Source organism: Pteronotus mesoamericanus, unplaced genomic scaffold, assembly GCF_021234165.1.
Source record: "Pteronotus mesoamericanus isolate MK-2021 breed Mesoamerican mustached bat unplaced genomic scaffold, CSHL_Meso_final scaffold_651, whole genome shotgun sequence".
Classification (NCBI taxonomy): Eukaryota; Metazoa; Chordata; class Mammalia; order Chiroptera; family Mormoopidae; genus Pteronotus; species Pteronotus mesoamericanus.
Genome location: NW_026555325.1, coordinates 15,336,107 through 15,362,455, shown reverse-complemented (window position 1 = coordinate 15,362,455; position 26,349 = coordinate 15,336,107). Strand labels below are relative to the sequence as shown.

The 26,349-nt window shown below is 34.9% G+C and overlaps 1 protein-coding gene across 1 annotated transcript in view; it reads right to left on the bottom strand.

Annotated features, from left to right (window-relative positions):
- The window catches only part of RIF1 (replication timing regulatory factor 1), a 53,187-nt gene that overhangs the window by 5,204 nt on the left and 21,634 nt on the right, over positions 1-26,349 (bottom strand). The window contains exons 16-30 of the mRNA XM_054562661.1: positions 25,377-25,463; positions 24,708-24,781; positions 24,081-24,261; positions 22,732-22,839; positions 22,216-22,365; positions 15,429-15,528; positions 12,118-12,382; positions 11,295-11,337; positions 10,151-10,353; positions 9,433-9,532; positions 7,581-7,700; positions 6,458-6,609; positions 6,015-6,095; positions 5,883-5,937; positions 2,295-5,522 (exon numbers count right to left, since the gene is read on the bottom strand). Coding sequence (XP_054418636.1) covers positions 2,295-5,522; positions 5,883-5,937; positions 6,015-6,095; positions 6,458-6,609; positions 7,581-7,700; positions 9,433-9,532; positions 10,151-10,353; positions 11,295-11,337; positions 12,118-12,382; positions 15,429-15,528; positions 22,216-22,365; positions 22,732-22,839; positions 24,081-24,261; positions 24,708-24,781; positions 25,377-25,463 — 4,947 coding nt within the window. The remainder of the gene's footprint in view (positions 1-2,294; positions 5,523-5,882; positions 5,938-6,014; positions 6,096-6,457; positions 6,610-7,580; positions 7,701-9,432; positions 9,533-10,150; positions 10,354-11,294; positions 11,338-12,117; positions 12,383-15,428; positions 15,529-22,215; positions 22,366-22,731; positions 22,840-24,080; positions 24,262-24,707; positions 24,782-25,376; positions 25,464-26,349) is intronic.

Below are 26,349 nucleotides of genomic sequence, written 5' to 3'. Positions count from 1 at the left end.
ATCAAACAAAACATAACTAATTTATATTAACAATCTAAAACTCAACAAATCCTCGCTTATACAATCAATCTACGACAAAGGAAATAAGGATATACAATGGGGTAAAAGACAGTCTCTTCAATAAATGATGTTGGAAAAACTAAACAGGTACACATAAAAAAAAGGAAAAGAAATTGGACCACTTTCTTACACCACACACAAAAATAAACTTAAAATAGGTTACAGACTTAAATGCATGAACTGAAACAAAAAATTTCTAGAACTAGAGGCAGTAAACTCTTTGACATCAGTCTTAGCAATACATTTTTGGTCATATCTCCTCTGGCAAATGCAACCACGGCAAAACTAATCAAACAGGACTACATTAAACTAGAAACTTTCTGCATAGTGAAGAAAACCACCAACAAAACAAAAAGACAGCCTACTAAATGGGAGAAGAATAGTTGTACATAATATACCTGATAAGGAGGTCTATATATAAAATATATAAAGGAATTCATGCAATTTAACACTAGAAAAACAAATAATCCAATTAAAAAATGGGCAGAGTCCTGAACAGACATTTCTCCAGAAGGCATTCAGATGGCCAACAGGCTTCTAAGACACTCAACATCACTAATTACTAGGGAAATGAAAGTCAAAACCACAATGTGATAGCACCTCACACCTGCCAGAACGACTACCCCCCCCACTCACCCACACACAAAAGACAAATAACAAGTGCTGGTGGCAGGGAGGCAGGGGAGAGGGATGTGGAGAAAAGGGAACCCTTATAATGCTGTTGGTGGGATTGTAAATTGGTGCAGGCACCATGGATAACAGTACGGAGATTCCTCAAAAAATTAAAATAGAGCTGCCATATAACCCAGCAATTCCACCTTTGGGTATTTCCTGAAGAAAACAAAAACGTTAATCCAAAAGATATATGCACTCTTATGATTACTGTAGCATTATTTACGATGGTCAACACCTAGATGACCATCAACAGAAGAATGGGTAAAAGATGTGATCTACACATAAAATGGAATATACCTTCAACAACATGGATGGATTTGAGGGTATTATGCTAAGTGAGACAGGGAAAGACAAACAGCATATGATTTCACTTATCTGTGAAATCTAAAATAACAAAACAAAAACATACCCATGGTAACAGAGAACAAACTAATGAGTGAGAAAAGGGGGGTGGATGAATAGGAAACTTTAAAAAAATTTTAGTATGAATAAAGAATGTTGGGTACTTTATAGGACTGATAAAAACACCAGTGGGCCCAAGCTTGGGGAAGGCATAGGAAATAAAACAAAGTATAATGAAGACATCAATGTCAATGCACTGCATCTTCATAAACTTGTCAAGAACTTCCATGGCCTATGTAATTAAACTTAAGATACTTTAAAAAAAATAGTAAGTGGTAGGCCACCAAATCAAACCAAACCAAACCAACAAAATACTCAAAAGAGGTTATATCTTTCCAAGGACTAATCTCTGAATTCTTAGTATAAAAATTTTTGGTATGTCCTGGGAATTCTTCACAATATGCTTGCTAAAGGCAAAATTATCAGTATCATTGATCTATATATATGTTTGTATGTATGACCAATTTCTTCTACTGTAAATGATACTCAATTTAAGATGGTGGCGTTTGTAAATGCAGTACTTGCATCCTCCCACAATCACATCAAAAATACTAAATTACAGAACAACCATCATTCAGAACCACCTGAAATCTAGCTGAATGGAAACTCTACAACTAAGAATATAAAGCAAGCACATCAAGACTGGTATTTACGAGTTCAGTGAAGGAGGAAAAATAATTATAAATGAAATTACACCCAAAACTTGATGAATACACAGCCTAATTTTTTTTTTAAATTAGATAAGGTCTGGAAGTTAGTTTATATAAACACCGGAATGTTGAAACACCATAATCTTCTAGTATACACAAGGGCTAACTAAAACTGCTTTTACCAGATTCTAAATCCACTTCTCCAAATACAATGGTATGAGGAGCAAGAAGAAATCATGAGAAATTCTCATCAATTTTGAGAATGGTAAACAATGTTCATAGTTGCATAAAGATATTTAGTATCCTGAAATAATGGAATACCTAAGGACTTCAGTCTCCTTTTCTGAATACTTGTCCTTCTATCTGCTCTTTTCCCTAGCCATTATGGTAAATATTCAAAGCAAGTGGTCATATAAGTCTAATGTTCTGTCATTCACCAGATGGTACTATGTAGCCAAAATATTCCAATTAAACATGGGTTATTAATATTCAGCCTCAAACCCCTACCTTGTGAACAGGCGATGAGATCTCATCTTCTTGGGGTCTTTTTAGTCCTCTCTTTAAAATGCTGCTGGATGGAGATGCCGAAGGAGACCAGAAACAGCGTGTGTGCATGCTACTAGGACTGTTAGTTGCTGACAAAAGTAAAGGATCAAATTCGCTTAATTTCTGAGGAGATGTATTATTGTCTTCTGGTATCAGTTCAGAGATGGCTCTTTCAGATGTCAGAGATTGTGATGTTTCCTTCGCTTTCTCTGTAGTATGGTGAACTTCCTGTAAAATTTCACCATCATTTCCCACTTTCATTTGACTGTCATCTAATTTTGTTTCTTCAGGTTTATTAAGTACAATGTTTGTTTCAATTTTATTAGAGTTAACCTTTCCTTCTTCAGTGCTTGTCTCAAGGGTGTTAGGAACAAAGTTGTCACTTTCTACATTCAATCTGTTTGTTCTGGCTTCTATAGGCTTTGATGTTTCTGAGGTCAAGTCCCTATTCTCCATTTCACTAACATGGTCAGTTTCAGCATTTACCTCACCAACCACTCTTTCTTCACTGTTTTCCATTTCAGCTTTCATTTCTTCAAGTGAGCCCGGATCGGGTTCATCATTTCCTCCATCGGGTCCTCCAACTGCTGTTTGTTCAGAAACCTCTACCTGAGCTCTTGCTTTTACAGGCATGGCACTATCAGGATGACCAATAGCTGGATTAAATTCCTCACTTACTGTTTCTTCAGCATTCAGTACTTCAGCTGCATCTGCTTCAGGTCCATCACTTCTTTTACTCTTTTCCTCTGTTGCCTCTTCCTCAAAAATATCGGTTTTGGCATTCTTTTGTTCACAGATGCTAGTTTCTGATCTATTATCACATTCCACATCCAATTCCATAGCTTCTACTTCTTCTGAACTGAATGCTGCTTTTACTTTACATGCATCTGCTTCAACGTTAACAATGTTTTCTGTACTTATGTCCTTTTCTTTGGTCTCCAAGGTAGAACATTCCAGTGAATCATCTTTGGAATCACCTAAACATGGGTCAACAGTTTTACATTTTTTATTGGATGGCTCTTGGCTTTCAATAGATACTGCTTCCTTGGAATTTGTATCACAGGCTTCTTCTTTAAAACTTATTATTTCAGAAGGAATAGAGTCCTGAATATTATTTTCTTCCAACTCAGTTTCATGTATATTCAATGAATCATTAATAGTATCATTCTCCTCCTTGAGACCCAAATGAAAATTCACACTATGATGCTCATCTAAAAGTTTAGCCTCAGAGTATACATCAGCTTTGTAAGTCTGTGATACAGTCAGGCTTGTTTGCACATCTACCTTTTTGGTTTCACTGACCTTTACATTGTAATTTTCTGTATTAGTTAACCCAAGGGGTGACTTTTCTTGAGGCTGTGATTTTTCTCCACAGCAATCACAACCTTTAGATCTTCTGACCCTCCTACTTCTCTTGTGTCGGCACTCAGGTTTTTGAAAAGTTTTCTCAGAGGCCAAAGAAATGTCTATTGTCCCTATTTTTGAGCATTCCTCTACACTGTTATTTTCTATGGAATCTCGCTTATGTAATCTCTTATTGGCATTTCTAGTCCTTAGATTTAATTCTGATGGAGAATTTGAAAAGGAATGTTCTGCACATTTGTTGGTTTTACTTTTTCCTTCATAAGTATTTGATATATCACAAACTTGCAATAAATCAGAAGGTAGAATAGTATCTTGAAGATCTGTTTTACTTTCCTCTTTTTCACAAATCTGAGATTTTATATTTGTGTCCACCTCAGAATTTGCTTTACAATCATGTGTCTGATTTTCAATTTTTATACATTCCTGTTTTTCCATTTTCTCCTCTTTGTCTTCAATGTCAACACTATCGCTGCTTTTGTTTTTCCATTTTCCAGATCTCTTCTTTCTAGAACCTTCTTCCTTTGCCTCAGAACTATCAGATTCGGAGTTTTCAATGCTGGAAAGTAAGCCCTGGGATGCTCTTCTTGTTTGATACCGTGTTCGTCCCCTTACCGGTTTCTCAAAGGACTTATCTGCAATGTCCTGGGCAACATCTCCCTCAGATTTAATATTCTCAAGGTCTGGCTTTCTTTTATTTTTGTCAATGTCAACATTAGTGCTGGTTTCCCCAAAAGTCTTCTCATGTAAAGTATCTTTCTCAATTAAATTTTCCTGTACAGTTTGTTCAGAAATCAGTTTTTGCTTAGGTAACACATCATCTTTTACATGTAGTGGACTCTTCTGAAGAGTCTTTTCTTCTTCCTTACGTCTTTCCTTTTTTTGGTGATTATTTTCTTTATCTTGGCTATCTGTGGTAGCCTCTGCTATTTCTGAACGTCGCCTTAACGATCGTCTAAGGGTTTTCTGATTCGGAGTTACCTGAACATGACTATCTTCATTTACCATTTGATCTGATGGTATTATGGCTGGGGGTGTATTTTCTTTGGATTCCAAATTACTTCCTAAGGTTTTCTCCCCTACAGTAGTGTTTTCTAATACAGCACTTTCTAGTGTTGTTGGTTTAAGCATTGCATCCTCACGTTCCACTGCTGATTCAGGGACATAAGCCTGATTATCTAACACACTTTCTGTTTGATTAAGCAAACCAGCTGGGTTATTTTCTAAGGCTACCATGCCTTCAATAGATTCCTGAGTATTTTTCTCCTTATCAGATCTCATTAAGAGCTTAGACCTTGCATTCTCTGTTTGTTCAGCTTTACTTGACCTTAGGCCTGTTCGCTTATTTCCATGCACTATTTTTTCACAGTCAGATTTTGAAAGAGCCACTTCTCTTTTCTTTGATTTTAGTGGAATGTCTGTTTTAGTCATGCCTTCCTGGTTATTTTTCACCATAACAGCTGATGACATATTATTCAAGGGGGACAGACTAAAAGGTCTATTTTCTGAACCATCAAACTTTTCCAACGTAATGAAGTTTTGCCTTCGACTTGTAGGCTGTGGCAGAGTTCCAGAAATGGTAGCCTTAGAAACTGAGCTGACACCAAAAGTGTTTTCTGCACTAGATACACATTCAGTTGACATATTCTTTGAGGAAATTAAAGCTTTTTTCCTGGCATCGTTATTACTACTTAGTATTCCTAGACTGGTTTCCTCAACAGAACCACACTCATTATTTGAAAGGGAAGTCTTTTCAAGATGTTCTTCCATACCACACTTTTCTGTAGCATCTTGAGTAATGACAATGTCACTCTTCATTTGTTCCTCCTGCACAGAAATGTATATATATATATAGATTAATCTGCATACAAGTCTGACTTTCTGGGAAAATTTTAGTGAGAAACCTCAGTAATTTAAAAGGCAACCACACACTTTCAATATTTTGCAAATATTCCAAAGGTGGTGGTAGATGTCCATTAATTTGTTTCTAATTGTAAATAGTCAATAAAGCTAAATACATTTAAACACCCTTGCCCCTTTGCCCCCGGCCCAATGACTACAATTCTGCAAACATCTGCTAATAGGAGCTAAAGAGATTAAGCAGTAAATCTTAAAATGAATACAAGAGACTCCATAATGGAAGAAGAGTGATATGAAAAACCCTGAAATATGAAATACCAAATATACCTTAAGTATCATCTTGGAATCTTCCTTTGATTTTTCAGCTAAACCAGGAATTTCCCTGAAATGGATAAATATAAATTAGAATAGTTTTTAAAAACTTTAAAAACCAGTTACTTCAGCTGCTTCCATACTTACATAGATTCTTCCTGACTATACTGAGAAAATAATGCATCTTGTGAAATATCCAAATTATTATACATGGCAGGAATATCACACCTGAAAAAGATTTTATAAGTTCAATATCTGAAATTCTTACAATTAGAAATCAAAACCACAATTCTATATCTAGTTTTGAAGAACAATGAAATATTAAGGCTTAGATGCTTATTTTCCACGAAACTATCTTCATTACCTCCTCCCACACTACGTCAATAGAGGAGTTAAGTTTAGAAACATTTGGTGCATTACTAGGATGACTTATACATAATGAAATATAGTTATGTACAGTGTATCCTCTCAGTATTAAAATATAGTACAGTATACACAGTATCTTTGCTCTAAAGACTAAGTTATAGTTTGCTGCATGACATCCAAGTGTGATTACAAAATACCCAATTCAAGATAACAGGACTACAAACCTCTTCGTTTTGAGTACTTCTTTCTGATGTTCAGTTAGTATTCTTTCCTTTGCTTCTTTTCCTTCTGGAGGTATAAACACAAACTCAGTAGACTTTTCTTCTTCCAAAGGCATTTCACTCCTTGCTTTGGGGGATGAAGATTCTAGTTTCAACTGCAAATTTTAAAAAAGTAAATGTACATTTGAGTTGCCAAATTATTTTTCCAATACTTCAATAAATCTCTCTTCCAACACTTTGTAAGGTTTTTGATAATGAGAAGTTTGAAGTTTAAACCCATACAATAATTCCTGGTTAATAACAATTAGTAATTGTCACTCCCTTTCATTGTACCTCTAACACTCAGAAAATAAAAATTATTACACTTTAAAAAGCAGCCAAGTGTGTGCTTACCAACAAAGCATGGGTAAATGTTTTTCAGGCCAACACAAAGAAATCAAGTTGTTTGACAAGAGTGTATCTGTGGCTCTCAAGGTGAACCATGAACGGAGCCGAGTTTCAGTTGCCAAAATAATATGCCCTACATACTAGTAACAATAGTATTATAATGTTATTTTTACATATTTTCAGCATGGTTATTTTCATTCTACTTTACCATTGCTACAAGACTCCACTGGAATTTTCCTTAAAATAACTTTTACTTTTCCAGGACCATGACCTCAAGATTCTAGAATATCCTTTATTAAGAGGTCATGGAAAAGAGAATTATTGTCCAAAAATCAGTTAAATGGCAACTAGCAAGAAAGTTTTAAGTTTGAGGCTAAAAACAGATTTTTTTTACCTAGGCATTCTGTTCTTACTCAATAACAGAAGTTCCAAAATATTTTTTCTCTTATGTTAACTATGTTATAGTTATTCATACTTACTTTAATTCCATCTCCAAGAGGCTGCTATTTAGTGGATGCTAAGTATTATGCAGACATAATTTTACTAAGAAGAAATCATCTCCCAAAACTTCTAGATTACCATGTCATCCTAGCATTAGGTCTTTTTGGACCAAACTCAGATTCTCCTGCAATCTCATCTTTTATTACACTTTAATAGTTTTCTTCCAGTTAGAAGTTGTGCGTTTTCAAGCTATCACATACTTTAAAAGTTCTATGAAATAAACTTTGGAAAAACCTACATTGGCTGGTGATTTCATCTTTTCCTTTGTACTCTTTGGTTGTGTCAAAAAAGAATCTCTTCTTCCACTTGACTTTCTTTCCATGCCACTTATCTTCACATTTAATTGTGAATTTTCTGTCTGTTTTAGGACAAATAAAACACCATTTCATTAAGTGAAACTGTTCTATTTTATTTATCCATTTATCCAAAATGGATAAATATCCAAAATGGAATGTTTTAAAAATTCCATTTTGATAAAATACTCAATTCAAATTTCTTTTGAAATTATTCAACCCTCGTAAAATCATGTGAAAGAAAGGAATGCACTAATTCAGTAACAGCACACAGGTTTGGTATCTCCATCTTATACAATAGCTGTTTTGCACCACTTAATTTTTATGAATTCTGAAAATAAGATATACCACATAAATACTACAAAAATAAATCTAATTACTAGATTCAAACCCCCTCCTATTGCTGGAAATAGTTCTATAAGAAAAATCAAAGTCATAAAACTTTAGAAATTAAACAATAAGGCATGCAGAACATGATTGACAGGGAATCACACCCTGGCTGCTGTGGCTCAATGGGTTGAGTGCTGGCCTGCAAACCAAAATGTTGCTGTTTTGATTCCCAGTCAGGGCACATGTCTGGGTTGTGGGCCAGGTCCACAGCGGGGGACACACAAGAGGCAACCAACAGTTGTTTCTGTTGCTCATCGATGTTCCTCTCCCTCCCTTTCCCTCTTCTCTAGAAATAAATATACCCTTAAAAAGAAAAGAAAGGAAAATTTACAGGGAATCAGCAATAGAGTGGCTAAAGCTGAGAATCAAATCAGCAATTTGGAACATAAGGAAGCAAAAAACCATCAATCAGAACAGCAATAAGAAAAAAGAATCCAAAAAATGAGGATAATGTAAGGATACTCTGGGACAACTTCAAGCATATCACATTCGCATCATTGGGGTGCAGGAAGGAGAAGAAAAAGAGCAAGAAATGGGAAACCTATTTGGAAAAAATAACGGAAAACTTCCCTAACTTGGTGAAGGAAATAGACATACAAGCCCAGGAAGCAGAGTCCCAAACAAGATGAACCCAAAGAGGCCCATACCAAGAAACATCATAATTAAAATGCCAAAGGTTACATAAAATGAGAGATCTTAAAAGCATCAAGAAAAAAGCAGTCTGTCACCTACAAGGGAGCTGTCATACGATTGTCAGCTTATTTCTCAAAAGAAACTTCGCAGGTGAGAAAGGATTGGCAAGTAATATTCAAAGTGATGAAAAGCAAGGACCTACCACCTATATTACTCTACCCAGCAAAGCTATCATTTAGAATCTAAGGACAGACAAAGAGCTTCCCAGACAAGAAAAGAGTTCATCACCACCAAACCAGCATTATGTGAAATGTTAAGAGTTTTCTTTAAGATCAAAAATATGAACAATAAAATGGCAATATATATCTATCAAAACAAAATAAACAAGCAAAACAGAAACAGAATCACAGATACAGAGAGAGTTTTGATGGTTGCCAGATGGGCGGGGGATTAGGGGATGAGTGAAAAAGGTGAAGCAATTAGTAAGTACAAATTAGTAGTTATAGAATAGTCATGGGGATATAAAATACAGAATAGGGAATGGAGTAGCTAAGGGACACATATATATTTACCCAGGGACAGGGACAATAGTGGGGGGATTGCCTGAGGGAGTGCGGAGCCTCGGTGGAGGGGGACAAAGGGGGAAAACTGGGACAACTGTAATAGCATAAATCACAACATGTAATTTAAAAAAACTGTATCAAAACCCAATAAACAAACTAATCAAACATCATTCAAAAGTAAAACAAAAAACACCAAACTTACTGAACTTACTGTATCTGAATATGGTCCACTGGATTCCTCCAAAATTTCAACATTTTCCAAACCAGGCAACAAAAGCAAAATTTTTTGTTTGGTTTGTCTTAATACTGGTCTTAAAAAAAAAAACAAATACAAAACCCCATAAATATAGACAGACAGACAGACAGACAGCCACACACACACACCCCCCACCCCCCCCTTGAGTCAAGTAGTACAGCTAAGTATAGATTATGTTAACAAGAACACTTTAATTATAATCTTAAAGTGGCAAATTATATCCAGCTTAAAGACTACTTCTTACTCTACAAATTGGGAGAAATTGCTAGCAATATTTACACTTTTTGCTAAATACTTCAATTTCCAAATTTTCTTTTTAAAAAGCTTTTTAAAATTTCCAAACTTTTATTGTAGAAAATGTCAAACAAATATATATTACGTTAGGAACCCATGTGCACATCACCTAGATTTAATAGCTATCAATTTCTTGCCTTTTGTCTTTTTTTTGTTAAGTATAATTTCAAATTAGTTTTCATGTTCCTAAAACCAACAGATTATGACTCTAAAAACCAAACAGTCTAATGTTTAATAATTTCCATGTATTCCACAAAACAATTTTTTTACTAAGGAATCTCCTGCATTAATTCCTCATAAAACATTTATGTTTAAACCAAAAAATGAATTTACATGATCACAACAGAGTAACTATATAAGAGTTTTGTGGTTAGCATACTTTAACTCTTCAGGATAAATCAACATCGTCGCTTTAGCAAATGTGGCATTCCAAAACTGAGCACTCTGTTTTCGAATCTGTTTATTCTTGTGCAAAAACATTATGCATAATAATGGGGAGATCTGTTCAAGAAGTTCACTGTCGTAAGTTCCAGTGTAGCTGAAGTGTAGACAAGTAATAATTTCTCCCAGTAGCTTTTCTAACTGGGAGAAAGAGAAAGTTTATTAGGGTAATGCCTGGCAATGTTACATTTAAAACAAAAGAAAAAAAACCATGAAGTATACTAAATATAAAAACTCACAAAACATATGACTGTTTCAATTTTTAAAATTCAAACGGCTTTAAAAAACTCCCATCCATCACCTTAAATGTGCTCATTATAAGGTGATAAATTATCATGTGAGTTTGCTTTGATTATTAATAGCATAACCTTATTTCAAAGCTTATTTTCCATTAACAGAAATAAATTTTCACATCATTTAAAATAGATTAATAGTGTATATACAGTTGTACATATAGAGCATTGAAACCCATTACCCATATATAAAGAGACTAAGATAGGAGTGGATGACTTATACAAACTTAAAGCAACATTATTAAAATCCTTCTTTAAAATAACTATCCTTTGAAAAAAGTAAAAATTTTTTTGTGAACCAGCACTAAGACAAAGTGGTTGAGAGGATACAGATCAGTGCTTCTCAAACTATGGTCCTTGGATCAGCAGCAACAACATGACTTGGGAACTTGTAACACAAATTCCCAGGCACCAATCAACACCTGGGCTAAAGCCTAGAATTTGTGTTTTAACAAGCCTTCCAGTTAGTTCTGGAACAGGTGCAAGTTTGAAGGCCACTGGGAGAAAGCATATGGATTTCAGAGCTGGGAAAGAAGTCCAGAGAGCCTGAATTCTGGCAGGCCCAGGTTCTTCATTTGCAAACTCTGTGAAAATAGCATATTTTAAGCAAACAAAAATAAACTATCTTTGGACTGTTTCTATGTCATGTTATTCAATGTGCATTAAAGTTGAAGTATAATAATAATCCCCTTTAAAATAAGCAGAATTATATTTAAGGAAGACAATTATTTAAACTCTAACACTTTTCTCACCATAAAAGCATGTTTATGGATAATTGTTGATTTTTACCTTATTGTTCATACAACTATACACTTTAGGAACTTCATCAAGCCTGTGAAGAAAAAAAGCACGCAATATCATTTATGTTTCAGAAAAGTTAAACCTAGAAGTATCATAATGCAGCCATAAATATGAGACATGCCTGTACAGTGATAAAGTTTGCTATAAAGAATACTGATGAATCTTTAAAACTGCTTTTAAAAAGTGTATTATTTATGATTTTTAGTTTTTAGGCATTATTTCAATTAAATGTAAATTAATACAAATTTGGAATTTTACCTCCCAAAATTCCAAATAATTTCACTTCTATGATCTTGTTCTGCAGAAATATTGGCAATGTTTTTTTGTACAAATATGTTCAACTGCCAGAAAAGGCTAAAAAAAAAACCATGTATGCCCACCAACAGGTATATGGGTAAAGTTTCATAAAACCCTATGCAACAGACATTAAAAAGAATGAGATTCTTAGGTGTATGGTGCAGGCAAGATGCATATAATATACTGAGTACACAACACATACTTCACTGCAAAGTAGCATGTCAAATATGCCTTCAGATACATCATACATTTAATAGGTATGCTTGTTTGTATTAACAAATCTAAAAAGATACGCACTAAATCAAAAAGGGGTTTGGACATGTAATATAAAAGGACTACTACCTCCTATCTATGTATGATTTCAACTATTTTTTTAAACAAACGCAAGGTTTAATGTTATTCTCTCCACAAGACCGCAAAAAATTATTAAAAAGCTCATAGAAAAATAACAAGTTTGCTACTTAGATCTAAATGATATACATATATTTCAAAGCCATTAAGCCCAAATACTTACTTTGAGTTTTTGTAAAATAATGCCAGAGGCCTTGTTAAAGTTGCAAATATTTTTCGAATCATAGAGGGCAAAGAAATATGTCCAAGTACATTGGAAAGAATGCCAGTGATTGAGTTGCCAACAGCGACGAGAGTATCAGAATGTACTTCCTTGAGGCTCAGAGTGTGAAAAGAATAGATGACTCTCACAATAAGTTTAATTAAAGAAGCCAATTTTCCCAGAGGCTCCTTCTTCTTTTTGGACCAATCCAAAGGTCTCTTCAGTGCTAAGATAAAATAGAATTAAAAACTGAAGCACTTTTAAAAGTGTCACTGTCCCTCTTTACATCAAACATTTAAATGACAGATACATCTAGTATACTTGCTTCTGAAGTAATATCCACAAATCTTTAAATTATATATATACCAGTAACAGATAAATACCACTACAACACCACCTTTAAAAGAAAATTAACAGATAAAAGGAAACGGGGCAGGTCTGTAATAAAAATTCTGGAAAAAAATGCATCTTTTTTCTCTTAGACATTATAAAATGCATTTCAAATTTTAATTTATAGTCTCAGAATTTCAACAACTAATTTGAAAGAAAGTACTAAATTATATGATAGGTCCCAAAATTTGAAGTCATTTTGGAAAATAAACAAAATTTTCCTTAGAAATTGTTTTCTGGCTTACTTACAATAGTATACACTGAACTAACACTGAACAAATTAGAGATCCAAATTCTCAAAAGAATTTTTAAAAAGGCCCAGATTTAAAGAAAAAAATGTTGTCTTAAAAGCACTATCCAACTTTCCTTAGTAGCCTTAGACTACATTCCTCTTAATGTACCTAACCTAGATGGATAAACTTGTCAAGGAAATCAAACTCATTCAAAAATTACCTTGTTTCCCTCAAAGAATCCATTCTTTAAAGGTAAGATATATTAGAGATTTAAGGGAAAACTAATTCAGTGTTTGTTAATTAAAATATCATGAAAAAACAAGTGCTGCTACTAAAAGGAAGTCAATATTCCTCCCCTAAAAACTACTTCCCAGATATAAATATAAATTGGAAAGGCTACCCAAGAATTCTTGGACAGGATACTGAGGCTGAGCAGAAAGCCTGTGAGTCAGGAGGCTGGTTACATACAAGAAACTGATTAAACAGTAAATATATTGAAGGTGATAGAGGTCAGAATTCTATTAGAGAAGGGAGGTAAATAAATAAAAGGGCAAGATTGAAATAAACCATTAGATACTTGACAGTAACTGAAAGTATATCAAGAGAAACAGGTAATTAGTGCGTGGTTCACAAACACACCTTATTTCTTCCACTTCTGTCTAGTGAGAAGATTCAGAAGCAGTGAACTTTAGTAGCAATAAACAGAGTTCCTAAATGTCATTCTCAGCTAAAAGGAACCATGTTCCTTGGAGAATATAAACTCTCACTTTGGGAATTATCATAGTGTTTCAGGCAAAAAGTATCAATGAATGATAAACTTATGGCTGTAAGTTTGCTGAGGAACAGGATATTTACCTATCTTAAAGATCTGCCACAAACATTTATTTACTATTTTTATAATGGAAAACCTGGCAGATGCCATCTTAACCAAATAGTAAATGTTCACATTAACAGTAATGGGACAAACTAGGATTGTGTGCCTGCCATAATGCACTGGAAAAAACTACAGCATTACACTTGCGTTGTATCCCAGTGAAGAAATGAATGACACTAGAATCTAATCTTGAGGAAATAGTGACAAACCCAGACTGAGGAATTCTCATGAAGTAAACAGCCACTGCTCTTCACTTTTGAAGGTCATGAAAGACAAGACACAGTAATTGTTTCACATTGAGAACTTGTCTACAACTACTTTGAAATGGTTCAAGTGGAAAAAAAAAAAAAAAAGAATGAATAAAACGTATACATGGGGAAAAACAGGAAAAAAACACACAATCAACTGTAGACTAAGGAGTCTAAGTGCCAGTGTATAATTCTTGTATAAAACAAATTAATACAAAACAAGTTATCAAAAACCAAAAATGATCCTGACACATCCATGAATATTCTCTTTCAACTATTTTTACTCCTCCCTCCACCCCCGCCAGCCACATCTTCTGCTGGCAGATTTTAGAAATCGCCTCCAGTTTCCATGTATTTAATAAATAGCAAGAACACCTCTTTCATGACAAGTGAAAAAGACGAACTTGTAATGTGGATTTAATTCTACCTTTTCAGAATTAACAAAATACATAAAATTGTGTCCACATGGGGATTACCATCATGGCCTTATCAAACGCCAGTGGCTTAAAAAATAATGTCGGATATTTGTTATACAATCTTTTAATAGTTATGGTATTGAGACACAGTTTTATTTTTGTAACACACTGAGATAATCAATTAGGTCCTGTTCAGCCCAAGAGGAGTGCTGAAACAAAAAATTTAAGTACATCTATAACCTGTTTCTGTGGCACTCAGGCTGAAATGCTATGACTTATACTTTAGACACTTACCATGTTTCTCTATATTGCTATTTATTAAAAACTGAAACATCAAAAAAATTCTAAAAATATTCTATATTCTAAAGCTATTCACATTAATTCATCAGGGATAGATCTTATTAAAGAAAAATTCTGTTCCCCATCTTTAGTCAAGAAAAGTAGTATCTTTATAAACATCACTGGAAGGTTATTTTCTATATAGTATGCACATACACATTGGTGGAAACATTTAATTTCAAAGAATCAATTATGTTAAAACAGCTCAGTATTTATTACAACATGATTTAGGATTGACCAACGTATGCTGTTTGAAAAAGCATAACACTAAGTCAATTGTCCAACTCTAACTAAAATGTAAAAACTAAGCTAAATTTTTAGAATCATTTTAATTTTTCCATAAACCATAACCAATTAACCACTGCCATGCTTTCTACTCAATTTAATGTCAGCTCAATGACTATTTCCAATCAAGCTACCACATAGGAACATTTTAAACAAATATCAAAGTTTCTTGTCCAGAACAGTCCTAGTACCCAATGGAGTAAGTAAAATCACTTGTATTATTAGGCAACGTCTAAACAACATATTTATCTTTCTGAGTTATAAAAAGGAGTAAAGACATTGTGCGTGTGCGTGAGAGAGAGAGAGAGAGAGAGGAAAAAACATAATGAGTGCACTTTTCAGCTCCTAGCACAGGAACTGATGTGGTTATAAAATGTCAAAAGTAGATAAATGAAGGGAAAAAAACATTAAGATTTGCCATAACAGTTGAGACAGGCATGTTTACAAAATAGTTGGGTGAGCAAATAAAGGTAAAGAAAATACTTACATTTAACTCTGGATTGAATTTTAATATCATACGGTGAGAAGTCGATGCAATCAACCATTACAGTAATAATATGAATGGTTCTATCCAAAAATAATAAATTCTAGGGAAGAATATTTAAAAAGTATTATATTAGAATGTTTCAATTATTGGCATAGTTTTCAAAATAGTAAGCATCAAAAAAATATATAAAAGACTTTTACTCCCATCTATATTTAATAACACAAAATGTGGCTGATACCATATAATCTACCTTAAGATTATTATTATGAATATTTCCAAGTTAACTGTTACGTCAAATACTATACTTTTGTTTCCCAATATACAGAGAAAATAATTTAGCTTTAAGATGCCCATAAAACTCAGCATGCGAACTAATAAATTGAGAATGGAAGAGCTACCTTCATAATTAGATTCTTTATCAAATTCCTTTTGAAAATTATGTCTTCACTAAACCCAGAAAAACAAAACAAAACAAAGTTCAGAAAGTTGTTAAGCTTCCTCATATCCTTTCCACATCTTCCTCCTCCTCTAATTCAAATGAATTAAAAATAAACCTATAAGCCTTGGCTGGTGTGGCTCAGTAGACTGCCAGCCTGCGAATCAAAGGGTTGTTAGGTCAGTTCCCAGTCTAAGGCACATAACTCGGTTGTGGGCCAGGTTCCTGGGGGGCTGAGGGGAGGGGGTGGCACACAACCATACACTGATGTTTCTCTCTTTCTTCCCTCCCCTCTCTAAAAATAAGTAAAATCTTTTTAAAAAATTAAAGTAAAAAAAGTAAACAAACAAAAAAACAAAACCAAAAACCCCCCAAAACACCCCCCCATAAAAGTATCAGAGAATTTTGTGGATATTTATTTAAAGGCACGGGTCAAGTGAGGATGTGGGGACTGGTTTTAGGGGAAGGCTAAAAACAGAAGGAAATCTCAGTACTGTAAATCAACAAACACCTCAAAAATAGCTTTCCTAGCAGAACGTGAATAATGGAAGACACCCTGAGGGCTCAGTGAAAAAACAAAACAAAACAAATAACCTAGCTATTAAAAACACAAATGGTTGCCCTGGCTGGGTGGCTCAGTCAGCTGCACCATCGTCCTAAACATGAAAAAGCTTGCAAGGTCGATCCCTGGTCCAGGCATATTCCTAGGTTGTGGGTGTGATCCCCCATCGGGACATATATGGGTGGCAACCAGTCAATGATTCTCTCTCACATCGATGTTTCTAGCTCTCTCCCCTTTCCTTTCTCTCTAAAATCAGAAAATATATCCTTGGATGAGGATAAAAAAAACAAAAACAAACCCCATAAACCCCACAAATGGTTAATTAAAAGACTACTAAAATTAAAAATCTATAAAACAGTTTATTCTTCCTTTATTTCTCCATTACCTTCCACTAGTCTATTTCACTGGACTAATTCACATGTCTGCCCTCAAAGATATCTTCCCCCAATGGTTGTTAAGGGACAGGAGGAGAAAGACAGTGCCCAATTACCCTGTGAAAACCATGTGGAATATCAGTCCAAATGACAATTTACACACTTATATAGAAAAGGTGCTTCCTTTCTTGTTCACAGTGACAAGGTAAAGAATGTCTGTAGCTATAATTTGCTATCAAAGCCAGAAAACAGAGGCTCTCTCTTGGATTAGAAAACACACTGAAACTACCAACATTATTCAATATTAATACTCCTATTGACGAATATGCAAAATCATGACAAACAGTCCTGAAAGGAATGTTAAATACCAACAGAACTAACCATTAAGAAAAGGGCTAAGATGAGAAAGAGGAAACTAATATCCCCCAAAGTCAGAGGAAATCCTATTTACTTAAAAACATTAAATGTAAAACAAAAACATTATAAAATGTCTGAACATTTAAGTTGCAAAGGAAGGAATACACGGAGATCAAGCTCCCAAAAAGCAGTACCAAAAGCAAAACACAAACACATGTAGAAAAAGAAAAGGGATAGAAGATAAACCCAAAAGGTCTAAAAACCACATAAAATGGTATTCAAAAGGAAGGACTGAGGAGTACCACTAAAGCAAGACTTTCCCGAGATGACACAGCTCTTAAGATAAGAAGGGCCAGGAAGACCCAGGCTGGCAGGGGACTAAGTGGAAGGTATACTAACTACTTCCCAGGACCAATTTGGAATTACAACTAAGCTGCATAGAAACCATCCAGAATAACCAACTTGAACACTAGTTGGAAAGAAGCCTTATAGCCAAGGATAGACAGAAGAAACCACTTCACAACAACATGATTGGTATTGAGTGTAGAGGAGGCAGGAGAGGGCTTGCTGGGCTCCCATGGGCAGCAGATGGAGATCCAGAGGATATTTCAGCCACTGCAGGATTCCCCTGAGAAGTGTGGGGTCTAAATCCAAAGCTGGGCTCCCCAGCCTGCACCACCAGAGCCAAAAAGGAACCTAGCTAACACTGAGCTATGAAAAGCAGCGGGGTTTCTGTCCAACAAAGACAGACACGTGGAGATGCAGAGAGCCTCTTAAAGGGCCAATCCACAAAATTTCGTTTGTAGCCACTACCCTGGCTCAGGCACAGGGAGGGCAAAGTGGACCAGAGACCCAAGAGGAGAGTCTGGGACTGGTAGCTCTGGGGGGAAAACTGAAGGAACAGTTGCCAGGATCCCTATGCTGAGCCATTCCTCATACTGCAGGGGCCATCTCTCTCAGGCAGAGGACTCCTCTCCAAGTGGCATCAGCCTGAGGGGAAGCAGTAACTCCACCTGCAGGAATTACTCTGCCCTACCCTGTGGCGCTTAAGCTGGACTGCTGATTACATCTTGATTAGTTCAGAGACTGATCAGTTTAGCTAGTGATACGTTTAACAGCTAAGGTGGAAACCACAAAGTAGCAGCTAAAATGCAAAGACAAACAGACCTTCAAGTGAAAGAACAAGAGAATCATTCAGAAGAGCTAGATGAATGTAAAGGTAAGCAATTTATCAGAGTTTAGAGTAATCATTATAAGAATACCCAAAAGCATGAAAAAAGACACAGAAACCATAAAAAGGACCAGTCAGAAAAAAATAATACAATATCTGAAATAAATAATACACTGGAAGGAATAAACAGTAGGTTAGATGAAGCAGAGGACCACATCAGTGATTTGGGAGACAAAGTAGAAAAAAACATCTAGGCAGAGAAGCAAAATGAAAAAATTAAAAGAGAGCTTAAGAAATATTTGGGATACGATGAAGCATAACAACATGTGCACCATAGGAATACCAGGAGAGAGCGTGTAAGAGATCAAGAAGCTATTTCAAGAAATAATGATCAAAACCTTCCCTAATCTGATGAAGGGAAAAAGACACACAAGCCCAGGGCTCTCAGAGAGTCCCAAACAAGTTGGACCCAAAGATGCCTACTTCAGGCCATATTATAATTAAAATGACATGGTTTAAAGACAAGGGAAAGAATCCTAAAAGCTGCAAAAGAAAAGCAGGGAGTTACTTACAAGGTAGCACAAATTATAGTGCCATCTGGTTAACTCAACAGAAACATTTCAGGCCAAAAGGGAGTGATGTGAAATATTCAAGGTGATGAAAAGGACCTACAACCAAGGTTACTTTACCCAGCAAGGCTATCTTTTAAAATCAAAGGAAAAATAAAGAGGTTCCCAGACAAGAGAAAGCTAAAGCAGTTTAACACCAAACAAGTACAGCAACAAAATATTAAAGCAGGGGTGTCCAATCTTTTGGTAACTCTGGACCACACTGGAAGAAGAGTTGTCTTGGGCCATACATTAAATACAGAAAAACAGTAACGAAAGGTGAGGAGTGTAAAATAGGTTCATGCGTGATTTTTGTGGTATCTGCCACCACAGATAAGCAAAAAAGTCCTCACATAATACCCTAATTACACAGCGGCCCTTTCGATAATCTTCTAAATTGTCAAGCAGGTCCCAAGTTGTGATCAATATAGAAAATATGCATATCTAAGTGATAAAACTAAGTAATGTTTTAAGCAAATTTATGACTTGGTGTTGGGCCACATTCATAGCTATCCAGGGCCACATGAAGCCCACACACCGCGGGATGGACACCTCTGTGTTAATTGACTTGGTTTAAGAAGAAAAAGTGAAAGAAAAAAGACCAGAGGAAGGAAATAAAGATCCGAGCAGAAATAAATGAAATAGTCTAAAAAAAAGATTCAAAAGATCAATGCATCCAAGAGTTGGTTCTTTGAAAAAAATAAAGATTGACAAAACTTTAACCAGACTCATCAAGAAGAAATGAGACAGGACCCAAATAAATAAAATCAGAAATGAAAGAGGAGGAATACCAACACCAAAGAAATAAAAAGGACTGTAAGAAAATATGAACAATTATATGCCAACAAACTGGACAACCTGGATGAAATGGATGAATTCCTAGAAACATACACTCTTCCAAAACTCAATCAGGAAGAATCAGAGAATATGAATGAATAAAGAAACTTCATACAGTGAAACTGTAGCAGTAATCAATAAACTCCCCCAAAACAAAAGCCTTGAACCAGATGGCTTCACAGGGGAATTTTAACAAACATTAAGAGAAGAACTCTGCTTCTCACACTATTTCCTAAAATTCCAGAGGAGGAAAAGTTCCAAACTCATTTACAAGGCTAGCAGTATCCTAATTCCAAAACTAGATAAACACAATAAAGAAAGAAAATTATAGACCAATATCTCTGATGAACATAGACGCTAAATGTTTAGCAAATCAAATACAGTTATGCATCAAGAAGATCATACACCATGATCAAGTGAGATTTATTCTGGGAATGCAAGGTTGGTATATCATTTGCAAATCAATAAATGTGATTCACCACATAAACAAAATGCAGATAAAGCATTTGATAAAATCCAGCACCCATTTATGATAACTCTCAGCAAAGTGGGAGTAGAAGGGGCACCCCTAAACATAATAAAGGCCATATATGACAAAACTTACTGCCAGCATCATACTGAATGGGCAAAAACTATGAACATTTCCGTTAAGACCAAGAACAAGACAGTGATATCCACATTAATCTCTTATTCATTATAGTACTGGAAGTCCCAGACACAGCAATCAGACAAGAAATAAAAGGCATCCAAATTGGAAATAAAGTAGTAAAACCGTCTTTATTTGCCAATGACATGATTCTGTACATAGAGAGCCCCAAAGATCACCAAGACTATTAGAACTGGCATATGAATTCAAACCATCCCATTCACGATTGCTTCAAAAAGAATACAATATCTAGGAATAAACCTAACCAAGAACATAAAAGACCTGTACTTGGAAAATTATAAGACACTGAAGAAAAACATTGAAGATACAAGTAAGTGGAAACACATACCATGTTCATGGATAGGAAGAATTAACATCATTAAAAATGTCCATACTACCCAAAGCAATCTATAGATGTAACGCAATTCCTATCAAGATTTCAATGACATATTTCACAGAACTCGGAAAAATATTTCAAAAATTTATATGGAACTACAAAAAGCCATGCATAGCAAAGCGATCCTGAGAAAGATCAACGAAGTTGGAGGAATTGTGCTACCTAATAACCAACTGTACTATAAAAGGCCATAGTAATCAAAATAACAGAATAGAGTCCAGAAATAAACCCACACCTATAGTTAATTAATATTGGAAAGAGGATGTAAATACTACAATTGGTAGAAGACAGTTTATCCAGTAAATGGTGATGGGAAAATTGAACAGATATATGCAGAGAAATGAAACTAGACCACCTTTTTACTGAACACAGAATAAATTAAAAATGTATCAAAGACTTGAATGTTAGACCTGAAACCATAAAAATCCTGGAAGAAAACACAGGCAGCAAAATCTCGCGTATTGCTCATAGAAATTTTTTATCTGATATATCTCCTTAGACAAGAGAAAAAGGGAAAAAATAAACAAATGGGACTACATCAATCTGAAAAGTTTTTGCACAGCAAAGGAAGTTGTCAATACAATAAAAGACAACCCCGAGAATAGGAGAACAAATTCACTGATACATCTAATAAGGTGTTAATATCCAAAATTTACAAGGTACTTCCAAAACTCAACACCAAGAAAAAAAACCAAACCACCCCAATTAAAAAATGGGCAAAGAACCTGAGTAAACACTTCTCTGAAGAGGACATACGGATGGTCAATAGACATATGAAAAGATGCTCAATGTCACTAATCATCAGAGAAATGCAAATTAAAACCACAATGAGACACCATCTCACAGCTATCAGAATGGCTATCATCAATAAGTCAACAAACAAGAAGCACTGGAGAGGATGTGGAGACAGGGGAACCTTCTTGCACTCCTGGTGGGAATGCAGGCTGGTGTAGCCAGCATGGAAAACCGTGTGCAGATACCTCAAAAAATTAAAAATGGATCTTCCCTTTGACCCTGCAATCCCACTTCTGGGAATATATCCAAAGGAACTCAAAAATCTAATTCAAAAGAACATAAGCACCCCTCTGTTCACTGCAGTGTTATTTATAATCACCAAGACACAGAAGCAGCCCAGTGTCCATCAATAGATAGGTAGATAAAACAACTATGGGGCATTTACACAATGGAATACTACTTGGCTTTAAAAAAGAAAATTTTACCCTTTGCAACGGCATGGATGCACCTGCAGAACATTATGCTCAGTAAATAAGCCAATAAGAGAAAGAAAAACACCATATGATTTCACCCGTATGAGGAATTTAATGAACAAATGAACCAGCCATTTACGTGAAAATAATCCTTTAAATTCAAAAATAGGTCAGTATCAGGATAAACTCACTGAACGGTCTTCATCTTCCAAACAGGCCATTATCTTGGAAGAAAGCTCCTCACAGCACAAATTCTCTTCTGCAGTTGCCACTAAAGCAGCACAGCGGGCAAACGCTCTATACAATTCTGACCAAGTTCTAAGCAAGATCTTCATGGTGGCCTAACAATAATAGTAAAGTAAGTAAGTAAGTAAGTAAGTAAATAAATAAAGTATTTACATGTCAGACACCTAATAGAATACATCTGTAACATTTTAAAAAGCACTAACATTAAAGTGTCATGAAAGAAACTAGTGCATAGTAATAAGTTTGCCCCCCCACAGTGTTCTAATAGAAGAATTGTAATAATGCTACAATACCAGCAACTATGAAGGGTTAAAAGGAACTCTCTTCACCATTTTCCTTTCCCCTATATTGTCATGAGAAAGTCTTATTTTAGGAAAAATTACTGGAGAAGTTCATTATAATGTGTGACATGTTTTCAGAAAAATGCAAATTCCTTAAATAAAAATTTGACATTGTCTTACCACTGGAAATTTCTGTACTGAAAAAATATGGTTTATTGGTAAAGTCAATGCACCATAGATGGCACTAAAATTATGTTCTAAGGCATCACCTTGATTTACTTCATTGGTCTGAAACAAGAAAAATTACAAAGAAGTTAGACAAATTATCACCTAATACTAGTGTCATAAGTAATAGAATTGTGTCCCCCAATGTTGAGACGTTCAAGAGACGATAAACTAACACCTAATCAAATAACTGGTGATTTTGTAAGGGGAATTTTACATAGAGAAGGTGTAAGAGTGCCATGTGAAGTTGAAGCCTGAGATTGGAGTAAGGATTATACAAGCAATGAAACACCAAGAATTGCCAGTGACCAACAGAAGCTGAGAGATGCATGAACAGATTCTCCCTTAAGAGATCCAGAGCAACAAACCCTATTGTCACCAGCTTTACTTTGAATTTCCGGCCTTCAGAGCTTTAAGGGAATAAATTCATTCTGTTTTACACCACCAGTTTGTAGCAATTTGTTACAGCAACTCTGGGAAACAATGCACTGTGTTTCATGTCATAAAAAAGAAGCCCAGAGTTGACTTCAAAATCTTTTCCTATACACTAAAGGTAGCATTTCAGGCAACGACTTAAAAAAAAAAGAGCCTGGCTACTTCCCAAGGAATGGGAAACTAAGAATGTAAACTATTTTCTTTGAGAAGACTATGTTTAATGATGTCCTGGCTTGAGTTGAGTAGCCAAAATAAAGGCTATCGCACTATCACATAATGAATTCTATGCAGTCATTACTTGAGAGCTATGGTGAAATATTTCCTGGAGAATACTTCCATTTAAATATTGATAAAGCAGCTGACAAACCAACAGTAATGATAAAACTTGAGCTCCATGCCTTGCCAATACTGCCACATATTTAAATAGAAGGGTTAATCAACTCCCAACAGATTATGGATTTAGGTACAACTATATGGCTTCATCAACATGGCTTGATCATGGAAATCCTAATATAGTCAAGATGACCATTATTATTCCCCATAATACAAATACTGAAAGAATCCAAGATACAAATAGAAAACTTGTTATGTATCATATGTAAGTTTTCTGGCTTCGTAACATCCACTGAAGAAAACAGATCTTATTAGTCCCCCTTAAATTATACATCCTTGAACAAGAAAGCAGAAATGCAATGAGAAGAAATCAACTAATCCAAAGAGTAGAAAATGAACCAAATCCACAGGAAGAACTATTTAATACTTTGTATTCAAATTCAAGTTTCTATTCATTTCCACGTATGTTCTAACTGGAAAAAAAAGTTCCTTACATTTTAGGGAAAATATAAATATGTAGCAGACTAATATCATACCTGATTAATCAATTCAGTTAATGGGGTGACTATAATACTCCACATTCTCCAGAGATGCTCCTTGTTTTCCAACTGCTTTGCATTTTGATCAATAACATTTAAAACAGAATCACTGAAAGCTAGTGGTGAGGTTGGACCAGAGAGAACACAACCTACAAGTATTTCCAGATTAAGAAAAAACCTGAAGAAAAAATTTTGAACCATGAATTAACCTGTACTTTTTGCCAAAACACATGAATTACACTGCGACAAAATTCTAAAAATCACTGACAAAGAAATAAGAAGTGAATTCCAAATCTTATTTTTGGTTTTTTAAAAAATTTATGATATAGTATATTAACTCAAAAGAATCTAATTCATCACATAACCACCTTTCCAAGATAAACATAAAGAATATTTTTAGCCCTGGCCCTGTGGCTCAGTTGGTGAAAGCACTGTCCATATATGCCAAGGTTGCAGGTTCAATTCCCAATCAGGGAGCATGCAAGAATCAACCAATGAATGTATAAATAAGTGGAACAAAAAATCGATGTTTCTCTTTCTCCCTTTCCTCTCTTTAGAACCAAAACCACCACCAAAACCCAAAAACACTAACTTAAAAACAAGAATATTTTCAGTTTAAATTACCTTTCATCTTCTACACCATATCCCAAGAGATTATTGTTGAAAATTAACTGAATTAAAAACAAAGCAGGAGTTCCCTGAAGAGAGATGGGAGATTGCAGTCAATCTTCTTGTTACACTTGTTTTCTACAATCAATTAAGTGAAACATGATACTGTTGAGAAATTTAACTTTTCACATGACTTAGGGTATGACAAAAAAGATAACAAATGCATTTGAGTAAACTACCCAAGCACTTCATATTTTTACCACAGCTGTTCCATCTACACTGAGAAATGGTTAGCGATTCCAGATATAAAAAGAATGTAAACTTAAAACTTGCTGGGCCAACAATACCTACATTCTGCAGATATTAAGTACATTTCACAATTTAGTCCATTTTCACTAAAAACTTCCAAAATTTGTAACAGTGACCAGCACTATTACTATGTACAAGCAAATAGAAAACTTTCCTTCTGAAACCTTTTTATAATACCAGAAAATAGTTCCATTAACAGTGCCTTATCTAATAATTTACATTAATTTATTAGTCTATCAATTTTTTCTTTAACATGTTCAGCAAATCCAACTCTCAAAATTTTAAAATCTAAGTCTCACTATTTTAAGAAAAGGAAATCACAGAACTTTTATTTTTGGCTAATGTTAATCATATAATTATATTTAAGATACTTGCATTAAGAATGTCCATATTAGCAACCTGATATGCTGGTGAACCTAATACTTTCTGAGGAAGTCCTTTAATTGTAATTTCCATGAGGACCTAAGAAAGACAAAAGGTTTTATTATAAGTCATCCACAAAAATTAGTACTTTACATAGTAAAAATCTAGTAATATTAGCTATATTTTTAACTGTTGTTTTCATTAAATATATTATCAGCTGAAAAACTCCAAATAATGTTTATCTATTAATGTGAATACATTTATATTAGTTTAGAAAGTTTAAATAACAGAAGTATAAAAAAAACAAACAACAGAGTCCTTATTTCCAGGGAAGGTTAATACAAGTTTAGAGTTTATTTTTCTAGACCATTTGAATTTCCATACATGTAACTATACTAAGAAACATATTCTTGCCCTAGCTGGTGTGGCTCAGTGGATTGAGTCCTGGCTTGTGAACCAAAGGGTTGCTGGCTGGTTAGATTCCTAGTCAGGGCAGATGCCTGGGTTGGGGGCCAGGTCCCCAGTAGGGGGTGCTTAAGAGGCAACCACACATTGATGTTTCTCTCCCTCTCTTGCCCTTTCTCTAAAAAATACTTAAAAAAAAAGAAACATTCTTCCCACATATGGCTGTCATATTATGTTATACCATTAGTGACATACAATGAAACTGACCTTCATCTGACTGTTGTGATTTCATATCAATGTATGTAGACATGCTATTTATGCAAACATTTTCTCTTAATGGTTCTTGAGGCTATTTCTGTATTTTTATTATTAGAAAAAATTCTTCAATGAATTATGTACTCACTAATACTGGAAACATATTTATATTTTAAATATTTTGTTTATTTTTATAGAGAAGGGAAGTTAGATTGAAGAGAGGGAGAGAAACACTGATGTGAGAAACATCAATTGGTTGCTTTTCGTAAGTGTCCTGCTCAGGGACCCAACCTGCAACCCAGGTGTGGGCCCTGACAGAGAATCC